Below are 18,626 nucleotides of genomic sequence, written 5' to 3' on the forward strand. Positions count from 1 at the left end.
ACTGTAAAAAACAACAAAACAAAACAAAACTGACAACAACAACTAAATAAACATGTCTCTAATATATGGTAAAATGCCGGCAGCTGTGGTTACCAAAATTTAATTTAGGCTATATGGTAAAGTTCTAGCTATCACATCTAGATATTTTACTGAAAATAAGAGACTTTTTTTTTTGTTGTCTTTTTTCTTTTTTACAGTGCAGACCCAAACTGGAGGAAGACTAAATACTACTCCTTTAAAATGACTTCTCACCAGTACGGTGAAGGAAATAGTTTTCAAAAATAACTCACTGGTTTTATCTCAATGAAGGGTTTCCACTGAAATCTAGACAAGGATGTTGATGTAAGCTACTCTCTCTGTCACCTTAAGAACATATGTTTCAGCACCGGGACAATTTGAGGAACTTCAAATTAACTTTTATTTGTCTTGACTCACCTTAATTATCACAAAATATATTCTTCAGATGCCATGCTAAAACAAGCAAAAAAGAAAAAGAAGCACTGAAGTGAATACATTCTTTAACCATATACTTTCAAAATAGAAAAAAAAGGTACATCTGTAAGTCTTTTATGACATATGAGATAAAGTTAAATGAAATATACACATAAGCAGCTTTAAAATTATGACTTTGTTTAATATGGGAAAACACTTGTGCAAACCAAACTGGCATTATGTGAAAATGTCTGTTTGACCTTTAGGTCACAAACCGATGGCCAGACGTCTTCCTTCAGGAGTTTCTGGTTGAGAACAGAATTCATGATTCTTTCACTTACAGCAAGTTGTCAATTTTCTGAACCGGCAAAGACACTGGCCATTATACCTCATGCTCAAGTCCATGACCATGATGCCCCTGTTGGGTTATAATGTGTGTAAACATATCGATAATCCTGCACCAACTGGAAAAAATGACACATTTTCAATCAGACGATTCACGTTGCATAAAAACAAATCTGCCTGTTAACAAGTTCTTTATTGTTGAATTAAAACTAATTCATTCTTTAATTATTCAAATAATTTATAAACTTAATCGACAGGAGAAAAAAAACCCCAATGTATCGTTAAGGAGTGTGGTAAGTAGATTTCACAAACAGCACATATTTTTGCTATGATGTTACTTGCATATATAGAGCAGTTGAGTATTGGTTGCATTGGTCATGCAGTAGTAGGTACATGCTCACATCACAGCTCACTGAGTATATAGTTGCACTCAGGTGCATTTTGCAGCTGAGTCAAAACCTTATCAGATTAATGATACAAATTCAGATTTAGGTCAGTTAGTGTGATTTTACACTTTCATCTGTGCAAATGTTTGTAAAATCTGCAGTACTCAGGCAAAGACAACATCAGGATGCAGTGGTGCGATTATGTGCTCATAAAGGGTTGTTCCACTCCTTTTCCTCCTTTGTTTCCCATTGGCTTTTAGACCATTGCAAGAGTCTATATTTTCCCTGCTGGTCCTTGCTTTTCTGTAGGTTCTTGGCATAACGTGACCTCCAGTCTCTCTCGAACGAAGCTTTAATATGCTCCAGGATTGTGTCTTTGGTACCGTCTTTCATTCTGACAACCAGTCCTACTCCTGCATTTATTGCAAAGTCGCTCCCGACCCAGTCGTGGGTTCCTGTGAACCAAAACAGAAATAAAGTCTTGTGGTTAATAATTATGTTTTTCCAGCTTTTATCAGAAATGTCTATTAATTGGTGCATAACTATTTAACGTATCTGTTATGAAACCTATTTAAACCCTTCGCCTGATACACTTCACCTCAGTTTTTGGCAGTTTTAGATCACACATGCTGACCTAACATACAAGGCAGACATAAAGAAATAATATTGTGTTTGTTGTGTAAAAAAAATAAAAAAGAAGGAAAACCAAAAGGTAGATTGGCAAATATACTCACACCACTAGGACTCTTCCACATTTTGAAATGTTACAATCATAAACTGTTATATATTTAGTTTTAAATTTTATTTTATTTGATAACTTAAAGTACTGCATGATTTTTTTTCGTGTATTTTTCCTACACATTTTTTGCATTGTTTTTAAAATACAAAGTACAAAACTGGTTCAATTAAAAGATTAACTCACTCCGATAACTGAATGATGAAGGACTTTATGAAAGGGTATTCATAAAGTAGGGTATTTGTATTGTATTTGTATCACTACAAATACTATACATATGTATTTGTAGTGATACATGCGTATCACTACAAATATGTAGTGATACGTATGTATTAAAAACACAGTTCTGACGCTGCATACCGAGGTAGACGGCGTTGTCTGTCACCATGTACTTGTTGTGGTTGAGGCCCAGTTGAAAGTCCTCCTTCTGCTCCTTGTGACTGAAAAACCTCTGCGAAGTCATGAAATCCATTCGATTCAGTCACCGAATGATAAATAAAACGTACAACGAGACCAAGTTACAAAGTCCACTGATTCACCTACCACGTCCAGGGAACAGTTGTGAAGCTGCATGCACAGAGTCTTGAGGGAGGTCACAAAGTTAAAGGTGAGGGGGTGAGTTTTCTTCCAGAAGCTTATAAGAAGGCGGACCTTGACTCCTCTGAGCACCACAGCTTCTCTGATCAGCTCATCGATAGGCGACCAATACCTGCAGATAGATTTTAGAAACAAATTTCCCCCATTTCCAGTTGCTGCGCTCAGGATATTTAGCTTACCCACCTGCGCCACAGAAACAAACCCAAACTAGATTCATAAGTATGGCCAAAAAAAAATCTAAATGTCAAAGCTTTTCCACATTCACACACCTTGTGACTGAAGTGCCTCTGAAACTCCTTTTGACCAGAGGAAGATAATCGGTCACAGAAATGAAGATGAACGTCTTGGCGCTCTGGATGACTTGATGGATAGCGTCTAAATCTCTTGTACGATCTTTGGGACAGAAGTGTTCAGGGGAGGTCTGTCGAAAGGATGTAGCACTTAGAAAGGCATCTGCTTAAATTTCTAAAAAAAAAAAAGATCTACCAGATCAGAAAGGATGTTTATTTTATTCATTTAAATTTTTGTGATAGCTGTCCTGGTAGTTCCTTCTTTGTTTGCTCCAAAATTAGCAGTAGAGAAAACAAAGAAAACAATGATGCCCCTTCTGCAGCCATAGATCCTCATAAGAGGAAGCGGGGCCAGAGAGGATTTGAAGCATCCAGATGACAGCATGGCTTCATCAGCCTCTACAGGATGATAAATGTGATAAACACAACTGGTAAGTGTATTGTAGCTTGGAGGGTAGCAAGATCTATTGCCATCAGGCTATGGCACTGAAAGAGTCAGACTCAAGGTGCTGCTCAGTGTGACGCTGACATGATTAATCAGCCCATGTGTGCATGTGTTGTTAGTTTGTAATGAATGTTTCTGTAAAGAGAGTCAAACCTGAGATGCTTGCAAATGTCTCATGCAGAACAACAGTGAAAAGTTTACTACACAAATTTACCAGTGAATTATGTCGCATCTGGTGATAAAATGAAATGGCACTGCAAAGGAAGAACTGCAAAATGTGTTTTTAGAAAACATGACCTGTTTCACTAGAATAGCATCCCGAGAATAGCATCCCTATTCTAGTGAACCTCAGTCTTCTCTGATTGCTCAGTCCTTGTGCATTAAACTACTTTTGGTTTCATGTTGAATGAGTCGTGCAAAATGTCTCATGAGACTGCAAGGCGATAGTGCATTTGCATCATTATTATTCGAGCACCAGGTTCATTTTTCTCTTTTACGAGGGAATTTGTGAAATGTTTCTTATCGTATCAAACAGTTTCTACTGTCTGGTATCACATCCTATAGTACTACGTAAATATCGTATTTCATTGAATCACATCGCATCATTGAGTTCTTTGTATTATTTTGCATTGTATTACGTGGTAGTGTGCCAAAACTCTATGGTTTTGCTATCGATTTAACTTGGGAGGTCTGTAGAAAGGATGTATGGTACGGCACTGTACATAATGTACAATGTTCGACAACAGCTGCACAAGAAAAATATCTCAAATATAACCTTCTCAGGAGATAAGCATGCAGTACAGCTTCTGATCGTAAATAATGCGTTCCTCACAGACAAATAAGCGGTAGCCGGTGTGGTATTGAGCTGCAGCTCCAGGGCCTCGTGTTTCCCGTAGAGGGCTGTAACTCTCTTCGACCAGATGGAGGGGATATAGTCCCTGTCATGAAGCTGCCAGTAAAATGAAAAAACTCTGTGGAGGTCCAGAGCGAGACAGCTGCAGTTATACACCACCACTCCAAGTTCTTTCCTCTGTGGGGAGTCAGAGGAGAAAAAAAGCAGAGAAAACATGATGCAGCAGAAAAGTTGGCGTCTGTAGTGCGCATACTTTCTGAGACAAGTACATATTTTGACCGTCGAGATAGAGCCAGCCTTTAACTGCAGTGACTTAGACGTTTTCTGTCTGCCTCTGTTGTTGAGGAGGAGTTTAGCTCACATGTCCTCACAACTTTGCTTCGTTACATTCAGGTCTGCAGATGCTTGTTTCTGCGCTGTCTTTTGTCTGAGCTGTCACAACGTTCGTCAGGTTTAAGTGTGGACATTGACTGGATTTTGTTTTCCTTCTGTTTCTACCTAAATTCTCCTGTACACCAAATGGATATTCTCTAAAATGTGTGTCGTTTTTCCTCTCCGTTGTCTCATTTGGCTTTGGTTGTAGCTCCACACACTGCTGAGACATCAAAACAGCTATGTAATGACTTTAGTGTAACAGTTCCAACTTCATTAACATTTAATGGTTTGGCCTCCACAAAATAAATAAAAAGAGGAACGCTGCTTTTCTTTGGGCGCCCTTGAGGCCTGTTAAGTTGCAGGTATGGTGATATGAGTTTGTGTGGCTAAAATTGACTGCAGAGCCGTGGAAGCTTGACAACTCAAAGGCCACAACAACGCACGCCCAGCTCATGTTTGTTGTTACCTTGGACAGTGACCTCCAGTCCATTTCAGCGCTTCCGATGTAAATGTGCGTCCGATCCACTATCCAGAATGAGGAGTGGAGGCCTCCTTTGGTGAGAGCTGTCATATTGACATAACGAACCTGGGCATCTACAAACAGCAGAGACAAGTTTTATTAAAAAAGATCTGAGATAATAAGTAAAGAACAGTGGAAATATACCAACTGGCCTCGTGTTGTCTGAGACACTAGCGAGGGCAGCAGTGCTGACAAAGTGATTTACAGAAAACTTTTAAGGGATCTGCCAATCTGAAGGCTGATTCTCACAATAACTTGCTAAAGTATTCATACACATTAACGTTTTGTCACCACAAACTCTAAATGTGTGAAGCACATTTGTGTTTTGTGTATCCACTTGTCATAAATCACCTTATCTACAGAGTAAAGTTGTTGCCTGATCCTCCTAAATCTGCAGTGTGCACCTAGTGTAAAGAAAGTGTTTTTGTTTTTACATATTTGTTGAAACTCACTATGTTGTGATAGTATAACATGAGAAATAATCTGAAAAAATTTAGCTCTTTTGCCATTTCCATACATACGGCTTATGAAAGGCAACTGGTGGCACTGGGTTTTCTTCAGAGCCATCAGTTAAATCTACTAAATACAAATGTACGCCAAACATTTGAGAGTTTTATCCTGAAAATGTGTAAACCTATGTATTATTCTGTAAAACATTCACTGAGATTTGTGGTTGCAATGGGACAACGTGTGAAAAACTTAAACGCCTGTGCCTTAATTTTAAGGCAGTGTAGTGTGAACCTCAGTTTTCTTATTGACAAACTAGTGCAGATGGTTCCAACTAGTTCCACAAAGTATCTCTGGCACAGCAGGATCTTGCTTAAAAAGTAGAAAATGCCCTCAGGCTGGCAGGGTAAAGACATATAAATCGTGGTCGTCATTTGTCACAGTAGTTTAAGAAATAGCAATTATATGGTTGAAATGAGACAGGCACTCACTGTGTGCTGCCAAGGCTTTCAGCTCGGAAGAGTTTGTCAGACTACTGGCAATCTTCAGCTTAACCCCACGAGATTTCAGCCTGAGCAGACTCTGGAACAGCAGCTGACCCTGAGGAAGAGAGAGACGTTCTGTCCCGCTCTAGTCGAGGATTTCAGCAGCGTTTCCAAAGGGCAACACTTACATTTCAGCAGCTCTGACCTCATTAAAAAGATGACACGGGTGTTTAATTAAAAATAATTGCGTCTGCTCGGTTAGGACACCGAAAAATGAGTGTTTTGTTTAATTTTGTGCAGAGCGACGCGTACCTGTGCTGCAGTGCCGGGCGTTGCCTCCAGATCCCAAGCATTTAAATCCCAGACAGACGACACCACCTCCACTGAGAGCTTTGCTTGTTCCAGTAGGGACTGAAAGGCAACAGAAAGAGGAATGTGATGCCTGCCATCCACGTGGAGAGAGAGGTCATCTGGGATGTTCTCCGTGAGCACAATCCTGAAAGAAACAATTTTGATATGTGGTGGAATGTTTTTTTTTTTTTAATCTTATCAGCAGTAACCTAACATGATTTTTCTTTTCACTAAGAACTGTACCCTGAAGATAAAAGCACGGCTGAGCCGAGAAGTGTAGATTTTCACGACAGGATTTTGAGAAATACTTGAAACTTTGAAAAGCTCTCACTTATGACAAAAATTAAATAAACAAGTTCTGTTTTAGTGTATCACAGGAGCTTCTCAAATTGCGTTGCAGTAAACACCAGCGGATAAAAAGAATATTAAATATTCAAATGCCAAAGTACTAAAAAATATGTCCATTTCCTATATAGTGTACATACTCAACATTTAGTCTGTTTTTTTTTTGTTGCATGAATTATTATTAATGCATTCTCTATGAGGTCCTAATCAAGGCTGTTTTTAATCCACAGTCTGGCACGGTGATACTGAACCAGGTATAGAAAATTTTGACAGAGTTTACAGGGACAAAGTCCTGGACATCATCACCTCCACAACATCTGTCAGTAGGAGAAAGCATTAAGTTTTCTAAAAATTCCCTGAAAGATGACTTGAAACACGGTCGACAAGTATCAGCAGACGATGCCCAGATCATCACTGACTGTGGGAACTTTACACTGGACCTCACATTCTGCAGCACCAGTGAATTAACACTGTCACAAGGGGTGAGACAGATGTAGCCCATTCAAACACCTGAGTCCTGTCAGGTCTCCAGTTATTCTTGTCGCTTGTGCTTATGCCACACGTTTTCCTTCCACTCAGCTTTCCATCTTGTCTTTTTTAAAAAATGAAATTACACTTTCAAACTTTGTCTGTGGGCCGACCCTGTTTGCAGAAGTTCTCACCTGCAATCTCTGCTGCAGTTTTCCTCTGTGATCCCATCCTCGCTGTCCCCCCAGAAGTCCACGGAGGAGAAGATGAGCACCATCAGCACAGCGGAGCAGCAGAAGAGGGCCAGGGTGGCGATGCACTTCTGCTGGGTCTGGAAGACAAGTTGAAGACCAACTAAAGTCTAGAGGGGCTGGGGAAGTTGCACCAAGTGAAAACAATCAGCCTGAGTATGCTAATGTCTTCAGTCGATGTAATTGATTAGAACTTAGGAGTCATGATCGATGGGACTACTATGCGACAGTTAGAAGCCGTATGTGTCCAGAAACAGTGCCGAGTCCAGAGCGCTCCAGGTTAGCCCTACCAGAAAAAAGACCCCAAAGCACCTCACTTTTATTTATAAGACCATGCTTGGGCCGTTGCCCCACATCAAGGGTCTAATATTGATTCATATTCATTGCATTCATATGATCATTTCTTGCTCTCTGCCCCATTTCCCTGCACAGAATTGGGGGAAAAGGAGCCTTTATTTTCTCTGTTCTGGCTACATGGAGCCTCTTGCAAAAGAACTTATTGCATTGAACAATTTTATGTTCATGATTACAGAACTGGAGACGACTTCTTTAACTTGTGACTGCTTTAAATAATTAGTCTATGGCATTTTAATTGCGCAGCTTGTAATTGTATAACCTTTGCTGTCTCTCGGCCAGGACTCCCTGGAAAAAGATGTTATTTTTAATCTAAATGGGACTTTCCTTATTTTAAGAAGGTAAAATACAAACAAAACAAAAACTAGTTGAGTTGAGCCCTCTGGGGCTGAGGCAGTCATAAAGAATATATTGGAAAACTCTTCCTCCTGCTTTATTGTCCACCGACACATCCTCAGGTGAAGAGAAACTTATGAACTCCGTCCCAGGATGGACGGAGACGGCACTGTGTGTGTGTGTTTTTTTTTTCTTTCTTTTTCTGGAAAGCAATATATCAGTGGCTTTACTTGTGTGCATAAACATGCCTGGGCGGCATATTGCACACGGCTGCTGCAATATGTCTGGAACGACATTTCGGGTTGTCGGAGGTTATAACACCACAGCCCCTGAATATCCTGAATCTCAGTGAGGTAACTGTGTTTCGCTTACAGCTGCAGGATTTTTCTGCCTCCTCCCCAACCCCACATCTCATTCCCTTCGTTTGGCTTCGTCGGTTTGGGGCGCTGTCAAAGCCCCATTACTCATTCTCTTTTGAGCGTTTGTTTCAGTCCAGTCAATTTCATCTCACTGATGCACTCGGCTGCGCACGCACCTCCGGAGGCAACAGCTTTCATCGAGACAAAAATAATAAACGCCGTCCAGCAGTCTTCGTGTGGAGATGCGGGACGTTTCTGGCTCCGGGAACGAGGCTCGGCATTTCGGAGCTCTTCCTTTCGTTTAACCGAGTCAAGGACCAGAAGTGGCAACGTGGATGTCTGTGTGGCCGCGAAGGAAATGAAGCGTCATGAATCAGAAACAGTCTGACAGGTAGAAACAGGCCAGTAACTCACAGTCTACTCATAAGTCACCCACCACCGAAATAACACAGCAGCTGATTTACAGTAGCCAGTAAAAACCGTCTGACAAGGCTGGAAACTGGCAGAGTTTTATACAACTGCTGCTTGTTGGTTTAAGATGGATCAACTCGCAGGATTTTTCTATAAGAAAAAAACTCCGGTATGGAAAATACATGACAACATTTCTTCAGTGATGCAGTGTAGAAGAGGATAGAAACTTATTAAATATAAGTAAACCGCATTAAATGATTCCTACATTTAACAGTCGTTTTGTAATATTCTTACCACAATAAATATATTTGTCATTTTTTTCCATCCTTCTTTTTCTGTATATATTTGTGAATTTACTCATTCTCACTTATTTATTTACTTCCATGAAAAACGTGACCACAGAGGCAGGAGAAACTATTGCAATGTGAGGAAATGGAAAAGATTTCCTGTCAGTCTTCAGATTAACTCTGACAATCCTTCTTTTGAACAAAGAACAGACTGACCAAAAATAAACATTATTTCCGTCACAACCCAATTTTTGCAATACAAAACAGAGTTAAATAAAATACAAGATTTAAGAAATAAATTTTACAGAAACCTACACTTTTTTATACCACGTTCCTTTGGTTTGACTTGTTTAGTTTTGAAGGGGAAATTTTGTTTTTAAAAAAATTTAAGGTTTGAAATCTAGATACAAAGTGAGACAAACTGTGGTGTAGAAAGCTGTGAGCATCACCTTGACGGGCTCCTGCGGGGCGGGTCCGGCCATGAGAGCAACACTACTTCTTCAAACTTCTGCAGCGGATGTGAACCAGCAACTCAGTCCCACATGTCTGTGCGGCTCTTCGTCTTCAATCCTCCCATCCACCTCACATCTTCACTCCTTGCTGCCGTCTCCATCTCTCTGCTTCTTTGCCTGCCAGAAAGGGCGTGTGAATGCGTGTGTGTGTGTTCCTCAGCTCTCGGTTCTTCACACATCCTCAAAGCGCTCGTCCAGGCTCTCTGTGTTTCTGCTACTCGCTGGAGGAGGAGGAGGAGAGAGAGAAAGATGGAGGGCCAACCCCCCACCCTAGCTCTAACGACTGATGCAGCGCTCCTTTGCCTCCTCCCTCCTCTTCTTTCTTCTGGATCTCCTCATTATCTCTCCTGTGTGTGTGAAACTTGTGACAGAGACCATTTGGCTCGCGCAGGACATAATATTCTTTAAGGCTCTGAAACTGTTCTGGATGCTCATTATGGCGCCTGCAAATTTTCCCCACAGAGCTGCTCACCAGAAAACAGTTTGTGACTTCTGTGAAGCTTCATCTCATGGCACACATGAGTCAGCACTATACGGTCCAACCCGATCACTGTTGTGCTTAAATTATTGTGCTTTTCAGTTCACCATTTCGCTGCACTCACTTACATTTCACTTCTGCTGCTCCAGCTTCAATAGGCTGCCTCTTCCTGTGGCACAAAAACACTTCGGCGGGAATCAGATGAAATACGCACACACTTTATTTAACTCGACTCCTTCCTCATGGACGAACAGAGCTTTGCCTGATGGCAAAATAACAACACATGCTGCTGACTGCAGGCAATCTGTGATCCTATTTATCAGCCCAGCACTTTGCACTGAGAAAAGTTGAATGAGTGTAAATGAGGAAGCCCATTTACCAGTAGAGCTGTAGTTACTGGACAGAGAAGAAAATATAAACAGACCTATATTCTTGTGATCTTTGAGTTTAACTTGGTAACTTTGGATCATTTCGTTTCAGTGACTTTCTCTATTTTGGGTTTTTAGTTTCTATGTATAGAAACTATATATAGTTTTTTTTTTTTTTTTACTTGGATTCCAGATACAGAACTCCTTTCTTTGTTTTGGGTGTTAAAAGATCCAGAGGCTCCAAATAATTCACTGTGTTAATATTGATTATAGATAACACTTCATTTGACGGGGTGGGCATAAGACTGACATGACACTGTCATAAACATGAAGGAGTCTTTATGAATGTCTACTGTTATCATGAAGCGTCATTTAGTAAATTATGACACTTTTAATGCAAAGATGCTCTAAATGTTTTATTGAAAGTCCATTAAAAGTGCCAACTTTGCATTAAACTGTCATTATTTTGAAAATAATGCAACGCTGGCACTTTCGATGCAACATTTAGAGTATCTGTGTATTAAAAGTGTCATTATTTACTGAATGATGTTTCATTATAACAGTCATAGACATTCATAAAGACTCCTTCATGTTTATGACAGTGTCAAGTCAGTCTTATGCACACTCCATCAAATACAGTGCCGTCTAATTAAAAAAGCAACACATACAAGCTACAAAAAACAAAAACAAAAAAAAAACAGTAAAATATTTTGTGTTTTTTTTTTTTCTGAATGTGATTCAGTGTCTATTCAGTTATTACAGCTGGTCAAGCCGGTCACTTTCAGTAAAGTGAAACATCTGCTTTTGAAAACTGTCTTCATTTTCCACTTTCTGTTGCATCCCAGAGCATAGAAAGCTATTAACTGAGTTTTAATTATAAAGACCCACAGAGCACTCGGTGAGTTTGGAGATAAGGACAAAGTCATGGCAGAGGAAGCTGCTGCTTTGAGGACAGGTGCCCTCTGCACGCCACGCTGTTTACAACAGGGAGAGAGAGACGGAGTAAAACCAGGGGGTGAGACGAAGGTGACGGAGGCATATGAGTGACTCCCAGGGGAGGTGAAGGTCCTAAAGCCTCACATATGTGGGTGAGCAAACTTCAGTTCAAAACTCAGTGAGAAACATAAAACCAATCCCATCTTCTAAATGCATAACTCCAGTCGAAGCCTCTTCGGGCAGCACTTGATTTTGTGGAGATGAACACGCTGCTGCACGGTGACACAATCACACGACTTCAAACGCTACTTTATGCACTTGACAGTCATTAACTTCAGCACAAAAAGTTAATTAATACCCCTTATCTTCACAATCTGCACTGTGAGCAGCATTCTGACTTTGCAGAAAAGTGTACAAATCAAACTGCAATGAGCTTTAGTTAGTGACAAAGAAAAGATTGTTTTTAACAAAACATGGCAAAGGAAGAAGCCAGGAGTGAACGATACAAGGACTTCTTTTTTTCAATGAATATGAACTTTCGTTACTTGACATATTTGCCCTTTCTGTGCAGTTTTGTGGGATTGTTTTACAAATACTTTATGAACAATATGTTATCATCAAGTCAGGATCTGAAAGTAATGCATGAAAAATTATAAGGAGGGGACACGAAACCAAATCTGGTGTTTATTGTGAATAAATATTTCTGTACTGAGTTCGGCACAGAAAGAAAACCTGAATTATAGATGCCTTCTCTTGACCAGCTGCTAGTGAGTTTGAGGTCAGATCCAGAGGTCGGATAGAAAGTGAGAGTGTCTGCAGGAACGCTGCAGGGCGGGGGTTTTAATTGAGTGGCTGTGCTCTACCAAATAGGTTCATGTATCCATTTTTTCCAGTTGGTCAACCTTTGCTCCTGTGAGTCTGGCCCAAATACAGCCTCTTGTTTTCATTTCTCTTGAGCTTTTTCAAAAAAAAAAATTATTTCGCAAAAGCAACACTTTGTTGTATTTTATTGGGAATTAATTTACTAGAAGAACACAAAGTAATGCCTTATGACTATGAAGTGTTTTAGTGTATGAATCAAGTTTCCTCCCAATGTCTATAATGCACACCACATTTCTGATTTTATTTGTAAAACTTTTTGAAAGCCATCTAATATTTTTTGTTCAAGAGGTACGAATATTCTTGCAAGGCACTATATCCATACACAGCTAAGCTGACATCTAAATGCTCTCATTTTAAGTGTACTAAGTTGCCCTTAAATTAAAATATTGATGCTACTATGGCATCGTGAGGTTGTGGGTTTAGTAAAAAACAGGAAAGAGATCTAAGGGCAGACTCAAACTGCACACAGGGGAGCGGGATTATTGGGTTTTCTCCGTTTCTGGTCAAATCAATGAAAAGCAGCTAACAGCCGCTCTGAGAATTAGGGGAGTCGTAGATGAAGGAATAGCTTTCTGCTTTTACTGCATTTAATTGTAGCAAAACTGGTCATTCTTGGTCAGTAAAACGGAAAGGATGTTTAAATACAGACGCAAAAACAAAACAAAAATCAACTGGTTAACTGATGCTGTCTGTCATATTCTTCATGTTTACTTCCTATCACAAGCGTAAATGTTTTCACAATTAAGGATCCACAATGACCTGCAGATGACCTAAAGTCTCTCCACAGACTCTTCACTTATTGCAAGGCACAATTTACTGTCTGCTTTTACTTCTGTATGAATAACGTCAGCTACTCTTTCAAGGTCTGCTCTTTTGAAGTACCGTTCTCTGTAGGTGTTTGACCTTCACACCAGAAGCAGGACATCTGAGCAGGATATGGGCTTTTTATAACAACAGAGCCTCAGACCAATTTGCTGCTGGGAAGCTGGCTGGACAAGGTGGCATGGCCAGAGAGGTGGGCCCAAAGCCAGAGAGACTGTGGATTGAGGTTTGTCAAAGGCTCGACTGAAAAACTAATTTTTCACTTTTGGAGTTTTTGTCAAGGAAACATCAGATTTGCATAACATCATAAAAGCAAGACCGAGGGAAATTACATCCTGGTGCTTACACTGCTTCTGAGAAATGTGATGAAGAAATACCATGCACAGGTTTTGCTACGTACTTCAGTTTTCACTTTTACTTGTCACATTGCCTTTGTTGCTGCTTACCTTAAAGGAGAAAAAGGCTTTTTTTTCCCTAAAGTTAAAGCACATTCATGTCTCAAACTAGGGAAGATGTTAGATGTTTGTTTTTTTCACTATATGAATATACTTTGAAAGCCGAAACATTGTTATTTGGTTGTTTTAACTTCTTCTCTACGAAACGACCAAGTTCCACTGCCAACAGTCGGTGGCGGTCACGCCAGGAAATTGTCGACACAAACACTTTGCCAACTGCAGTCGCTGCATTGTTGCAGCTCTGAATACTAATGAACAAACTGCCAGACCGCTCACTCTCTCTTGAGGTCACAGTTCAGGAAGCGTCCCTTGGTCTGCAGCCTTTGTGAGGTCACAGTGGTCTCTCTGGTTCCTGTCCTGTGTCCTTGTGCAGGACGTCCCTAACAGACAGAGTCCAGTTTCGTTCTCTGACTCAAGAGATTAATTCAAAGCTGTAAAATGCAAGCGCCACACAAAAAGGCAAATTCGGTTTAACAGTGGCTAATTAAGTAACAACACAACAAGACAGCAACACTCTGTATAATTGGTAATTGGGAGAAAATATGAGTATGAAGGAGCCTTGTGTTGTGTTCCCTTTTTAGTGTATCTCATTAAGTTTGTTTTTATGTTTCTGCTTTTAATAAGTCATACCTTGAAATAAAAAGCAGCCAAAAAGCATTGAAGCAGTCAGATTATGCCTTGCTGTAAAATTAATCACAAATATTCCCTCTTTTAGAATACGCAATACTTTTTTTCAATTTGAGATCCAACAACTATGCTACTTAAAGAAGTAATGCTGCTAACAGTGGCGCAAAACGTAGATATGCATTAATGCGACGAATCGGGGCGCTGCGGAAGGGGGGGGGGGCGCCAAAAACGATGGTGGAAAACTTATTCCTACTTGAGAAAGTGCTGGAGAGAGATTTTTTTCCTCCCCATTTAATCATCCCAGAGGACAGAAAACAAATAAAGAGGGACAAGGTTAACAAAAGCTTTTCAAAGTGCTTGAGGGATGGTAGGTTAGTTATTTCAGTTTCTAAAGAGGAGGTTTGTAAATATTCAGGTTAGTTTCAGTTACTAATAAAGTGACAGGTGACTGTTGTCCTGTATCTTGTAGTTAAATACAGAAACACAATGAGCTGCACTCATGATTGCTAATGTGCTCAAAGTCCAAGTATGTCAGGGATTTTCTGAGATTTCTTTCAAAATACACAACGATTTCATTTCTATGTACCATCGATACTGAACACTCTGCTGGGGCCCACAAAGCAATCATCTGCTTCAATAGCTTACAATCATCAGCAAGCAGATGGACTGACGATCGGTCCAGTCCAGCCAGTTGTCAGAGATGGATGGATGGATGGATGGATGAATGCTTCTGAGTCTCAAATTCAAACAGGATGAAGACTTTTACTTAGCTTGAATTCAGCCTGGTATTCTTTCTGTTTGTATTACCAGTCAGTCTTTCCCAGGCTTGAAGTCATTTCTGCACAATTTTAATAACTAAGAAAATTCAAGCTTGAAGCTCATTTGAACTATCCTCATCTCAGACTGCTGATTTATTGATCTATCATAAACCTGTGCTGTTTTAATTTCAGGATGGAGTTAACTCTATGCTCTCTGGTTCACTCAGCAAGGCTAATAGTTACAGCCTTTCATTTGTGTTAGAAACTCCCCTGAATCCATCTGGTGTGTGCGTCTCTGTGCAGTCAGCCATCAAACTGAACACGAACACGTTAAAAATGAAGGAAGATGTAAGGAAACCCAGTGGGGTCAAAGCTAACCCTTTTGCCTCAAAGAATTTAAAATGTGAGGTTGGGACTTGGGTCTACAGATGGTTTCAGTGAATGAAGAAGAAAGTTTTGAATGAGATGTAAATATTCACAGCATGAGGAGGTAATAACAGTACACTCAGCTTAATTCTGCCGTATTAAAACCCCTTTTTATCTACAAAATGGTACAATTGTGGGTTCTGTGTTAATCTTTTATTTGATCAACTCAAGTATTTTTTCCTGTTGCTTGATGTAAAGGTCTTTGAGATTGGTGTTTTCCATTTAAACATGCAGCGAAGGTAAAAAGAAAAAAAAGGTAATCAATTCCTGCAGGAGGCAATGGAGCTCTGCTGCATGTAAAGGCAATTCACCTTCATGAAGACAGATGAACTGCAGGCGTACATACTGAGCAGCACTCCACTGGACCCATAGTATGAATTTCTCAGCATTACATTTACATAAATGCATTTACATTTTACATTATTTTGGTTATCAGGATTAATGTTCTGAATTTGTCATTTTTTTGCATTTAAAGTTAGCTGAAAACACTTTTTTCTTTTTCTTTTTTTTTTGACTCTAAAAAGCAAAGCATAATTTCAGGACATCTAAGCCACTTGTCAGGCTGCTCACCCGCTCCGCTTTGTCTTTATGTCGTAGGAGGATGGTTGCAGAGTAGCCCTGCTGCTGGACGCCGCTTTTCACCTGGGACACGCAGGCCAACAGAGCAGGGGAGGCTTCATCTTGTCCCTCCAGTCGAATATCAGCTGACAGCTGCATTAATGACCTGTGGACTGAAGCTGTCTGGTGGGGGGCTGAAGACACACTCTGATCCACTCACAGGAAGACGCTGTCACTTCTGTCCTCCCTCCTGCTCTTTTTTAATCTGTCTTTCAAAAGCTGAATCAGCTGCTTCTGGTCTCTCTGCTGTCTGACGCTCAGTACACTCCTCACTTGTTTGTAGCCAGAAACACCAGAACATGTTCGCTCTCCGATACTCACAGGGGAGGGTGTGTGTGTGTGCATGTGTGTGTCTTTGTGTGCAGCTTGTCAATGTAATACAGCTTCCCAGGTGGGAGGCGGGAGACAGTCGGCTCCAGTCTGCTCTTCTACAGGATGAAGGTGCAACAAGAGCTTCTGCCTGATCGCGCTGTAGCAGGACCTGATGGGGAATAATGTAATAGCTCAAAGTGTGAGGAGATGTTCCAACATAATGATATATTCATATAATGTGATTTCTCTTTTCCAAAAGTTTCCTCCTTACAGAAAGCATCACTACCTGGAGGCACAGAGAATGCCTGAAGGAGTATAGCCTCAGCTTAAAGCAGTAGTTCCCAAACATTTTCTTCTGCATCCCTATGAATTAAAACTCCAATGAAGTTTATTTCACGCTTCAGGTTGCAACAAAACACAGTACAAACCGTCTTTACAGTGAAACACTTTTATGTACCGGGAGTCCATAATGCTTCCTGCTCCCCTCCTGCAACGGCACTGCGCCCTCCCGAGGGGATGCGCCCCACACTTTGGGAACCACTGGCTTAAAGAAACCTTTCCTGCACCACGGTGTGAAGAAAGCCACAGACACAAAGGAAGAAATCAAACGCGATAGCTCAGAAATGTTATTACGCTTTTGGTTTGTGAAGCAGATACAATCAGTGCTGCAAGAAAAGAGCGACTGAAAAGATTTACTGCAAATCATGTTGTCAGCCTCAGTTATTTGGTGAAAACTACTTATCCTTGTTCACATGTTCTCTTCTGTCTATAGGACATTACTGTGAAAATATGCATGCAGTGAGGCCATTTTTATCCCAGTAACTTCGGAATCAGAATTAGCCTTATTCTCTAAGTTTAGACATAAAAACCAAGAATTTGACCTCAATGAAGACACTTGAATTGAAGTGTGTGTCCAGGATGTGTGGGGTCTGCATAGATTTTAGCTGCCATTTTCCTGACCATAGCTCTGTAAACCCCCCTTGATAGGGGGGTTCCCCCTTTCCATAGACTTGATTGTTAGCTGCAGTTTAGACCTGACTTGTTTTGTCGCTGAGCCAAGCCAGACAGTGATGGACGAAGACGGGACAGAGTGAATAATGGCTGTGAAGAATATGACCAGCCGCTTCCCTGGAAGGTCGTTTCACTTGAGTTACCAAACGAAGTGCAGTCTCTGCTGACCAGCGTCGAAACTTTTCCAACTGAACCACCCAGACTTTCACTTTTTTCCTCCTCTAATACGGAGAGGAAAGGTTTCATCAATAAAAAAAGAGAGTGAAATATGTAAATGCACAACAAAGGGGTAGCATCATTCATTCTTTTTTTTTCAGAGTAAGGATACTGAGGTGCTAAATCGTCGACGACACTTTCAGTTTCACTGAATATCACACAGGACACAACTGATGGATGCTTTTATCCATATTCATTACAGTTTCATATGTGCAAGCTCATTTTTTAACTGTACAGTTCAGAAAGAGCTACAAAAATAGTGACTTCGGCAGCGATATATTCTTTTGAAGCCATTTAGTAAATTAGAATATTTTTGAAAAGTTCAAATTTATTTTAAGAACTTTATCACTTAGTCAAACGCCTTCATTTCTGTCAATTATAATCATTTTTCACTTAATGAAAACATAACATTTAAAATTAGACCAACAACAAAAAAGAAACATTGTAATACATAATGGTAGCCTTAGTGAAAAGTATGTTTAATATGTAACTCTAAGTTTCAGTTGACAACCTTTTCTGAAGGTTGTCAAGTTTTAGTCTGACAAATGAGCCTAATTATAACATATATTGTAATTTATTGATATGACTGTAAGGAGTGAGAATAATGGTAACCAATTCTTGCACCTTGTAAATTGGTAGGAATTCAGGGAAACCATTTCCACTCCAATGGACTCCTGCAGAGGTGCTGAACCACATCAGCACCGGGAAACGTCAATCAGCTTGTATGGATTGCGGAAGAGAAGCCGAATGTCTGGAGCAGTGGTTTAACTTTGACATGGTGACCTCTAAAATCCTATTCGTAGAAAGTGTGAGAAACGAACGGCAGTAAGAGGAACAGCTGAGACATTAGAGACCAAGAGGGATTAAGGGAGGAGAAGGAGAATAAAGGAAGCTAAAGAGTGACACAGTTTTCTTCGTAGCTTATTGAAGATCTGATCTAATAATTCATTATCTTCTGCATGATTTGAAATGAACTCATGGTGAAACAAATAGATTTTTCTTGTGCAGAATAAGTGATAAGTGGCTCTTTGGGGTTTTATTCTTAACTCTTGACATCCAAATGTATGAATTATAAAGTAATCTTTTTTTTTTTGTCTTTTGTAGGGAACATATATCGTTTTTGATAATTTTG

General features: G+C 40.2%; 1 protein-coding gene across 2 annotated transcripts; it reads right to left on the reverse strand.

Moving 5' to 3' along the window:
- Positions 1–613: 613 nt before the first annotated feature.
- Positions 614–16,054, reverse strand: pld5 (phospholipase D family, member 5). Of its 2 annotated transcripts, none has more exons than XM_055040945.1 (10): positions 15,908–16,054; positions 7,270–7,406; positions 6,224–6,407; positions 5,918–6,026; positions 4,926–5,053; positions 4,064–4,261; positions 2,766–2,917; positions 2,443–2,608; positions 2,260–2,350; positions 614–1,618 (listed from the first exon to the last, which is right to left on the reverse strand). In XM_055040945.1, exons 1-10 carry the CDS (start codon positions 16,052–16,054, stop codon positions 1,371–1,373), a joined length of 1,560 nt encoding a protein of 519 aa, XP_054896920.1. In that variant the 3' UTR covers positions 614–1,370. The 2 variants fall into 2 exon arrangements, with proteins under 2 accessions (XP_054896920.1, XP_054896921.1); XM_055040946.1 differs by lacking the exon at positions 15,908–16,054 and adding an exon at positions 9,523–9,791.
- Between the last annotated feature and the right edge of the window lie 2,572 nt (positions 16,055–18,626).

The sequence above is a fragment of the Poeciliopsis prolifica genome, unplaced genomic scaffold (genome assembly GCF_027474105.1).
Source record: "Poeciliopsis prolifica strain line A6 unplaced genomic scaffold, Auburn_PproV2 SCAFFOLD016, whole genome shotgun sequence".
Taxonomy (NCBI): Eukaryota; Metazoa; Chordata; class Actinopteri; order Cyprinodontiformes; family Poeciliidae; genus Poeciliopsis; species Poeciliopsis prolifica.

Coding starts and splice junctions, on each gene's coding strand:
- pld5 (XM_055040945.1), bottom strand. CDS start 16,054: ATGCAGCTGTCAGCTGATATTCGACTGGAGGGACAAGATGAAGCCTCC. Junction 2,609..2,765: donor AGAGGCACTTCAGTCACAAG/GTGTGTGAATGT, acceptor ATCTATCTGCAG/GTATTGGTCGCCTATCGATG. Junction 1,619..2,259: donor AGACAACGCCGTCTACCTCG/GTATGCAGCGTC, acceptor TTTGGTTCACAG/GAACCCACGACTGGGTCGGG.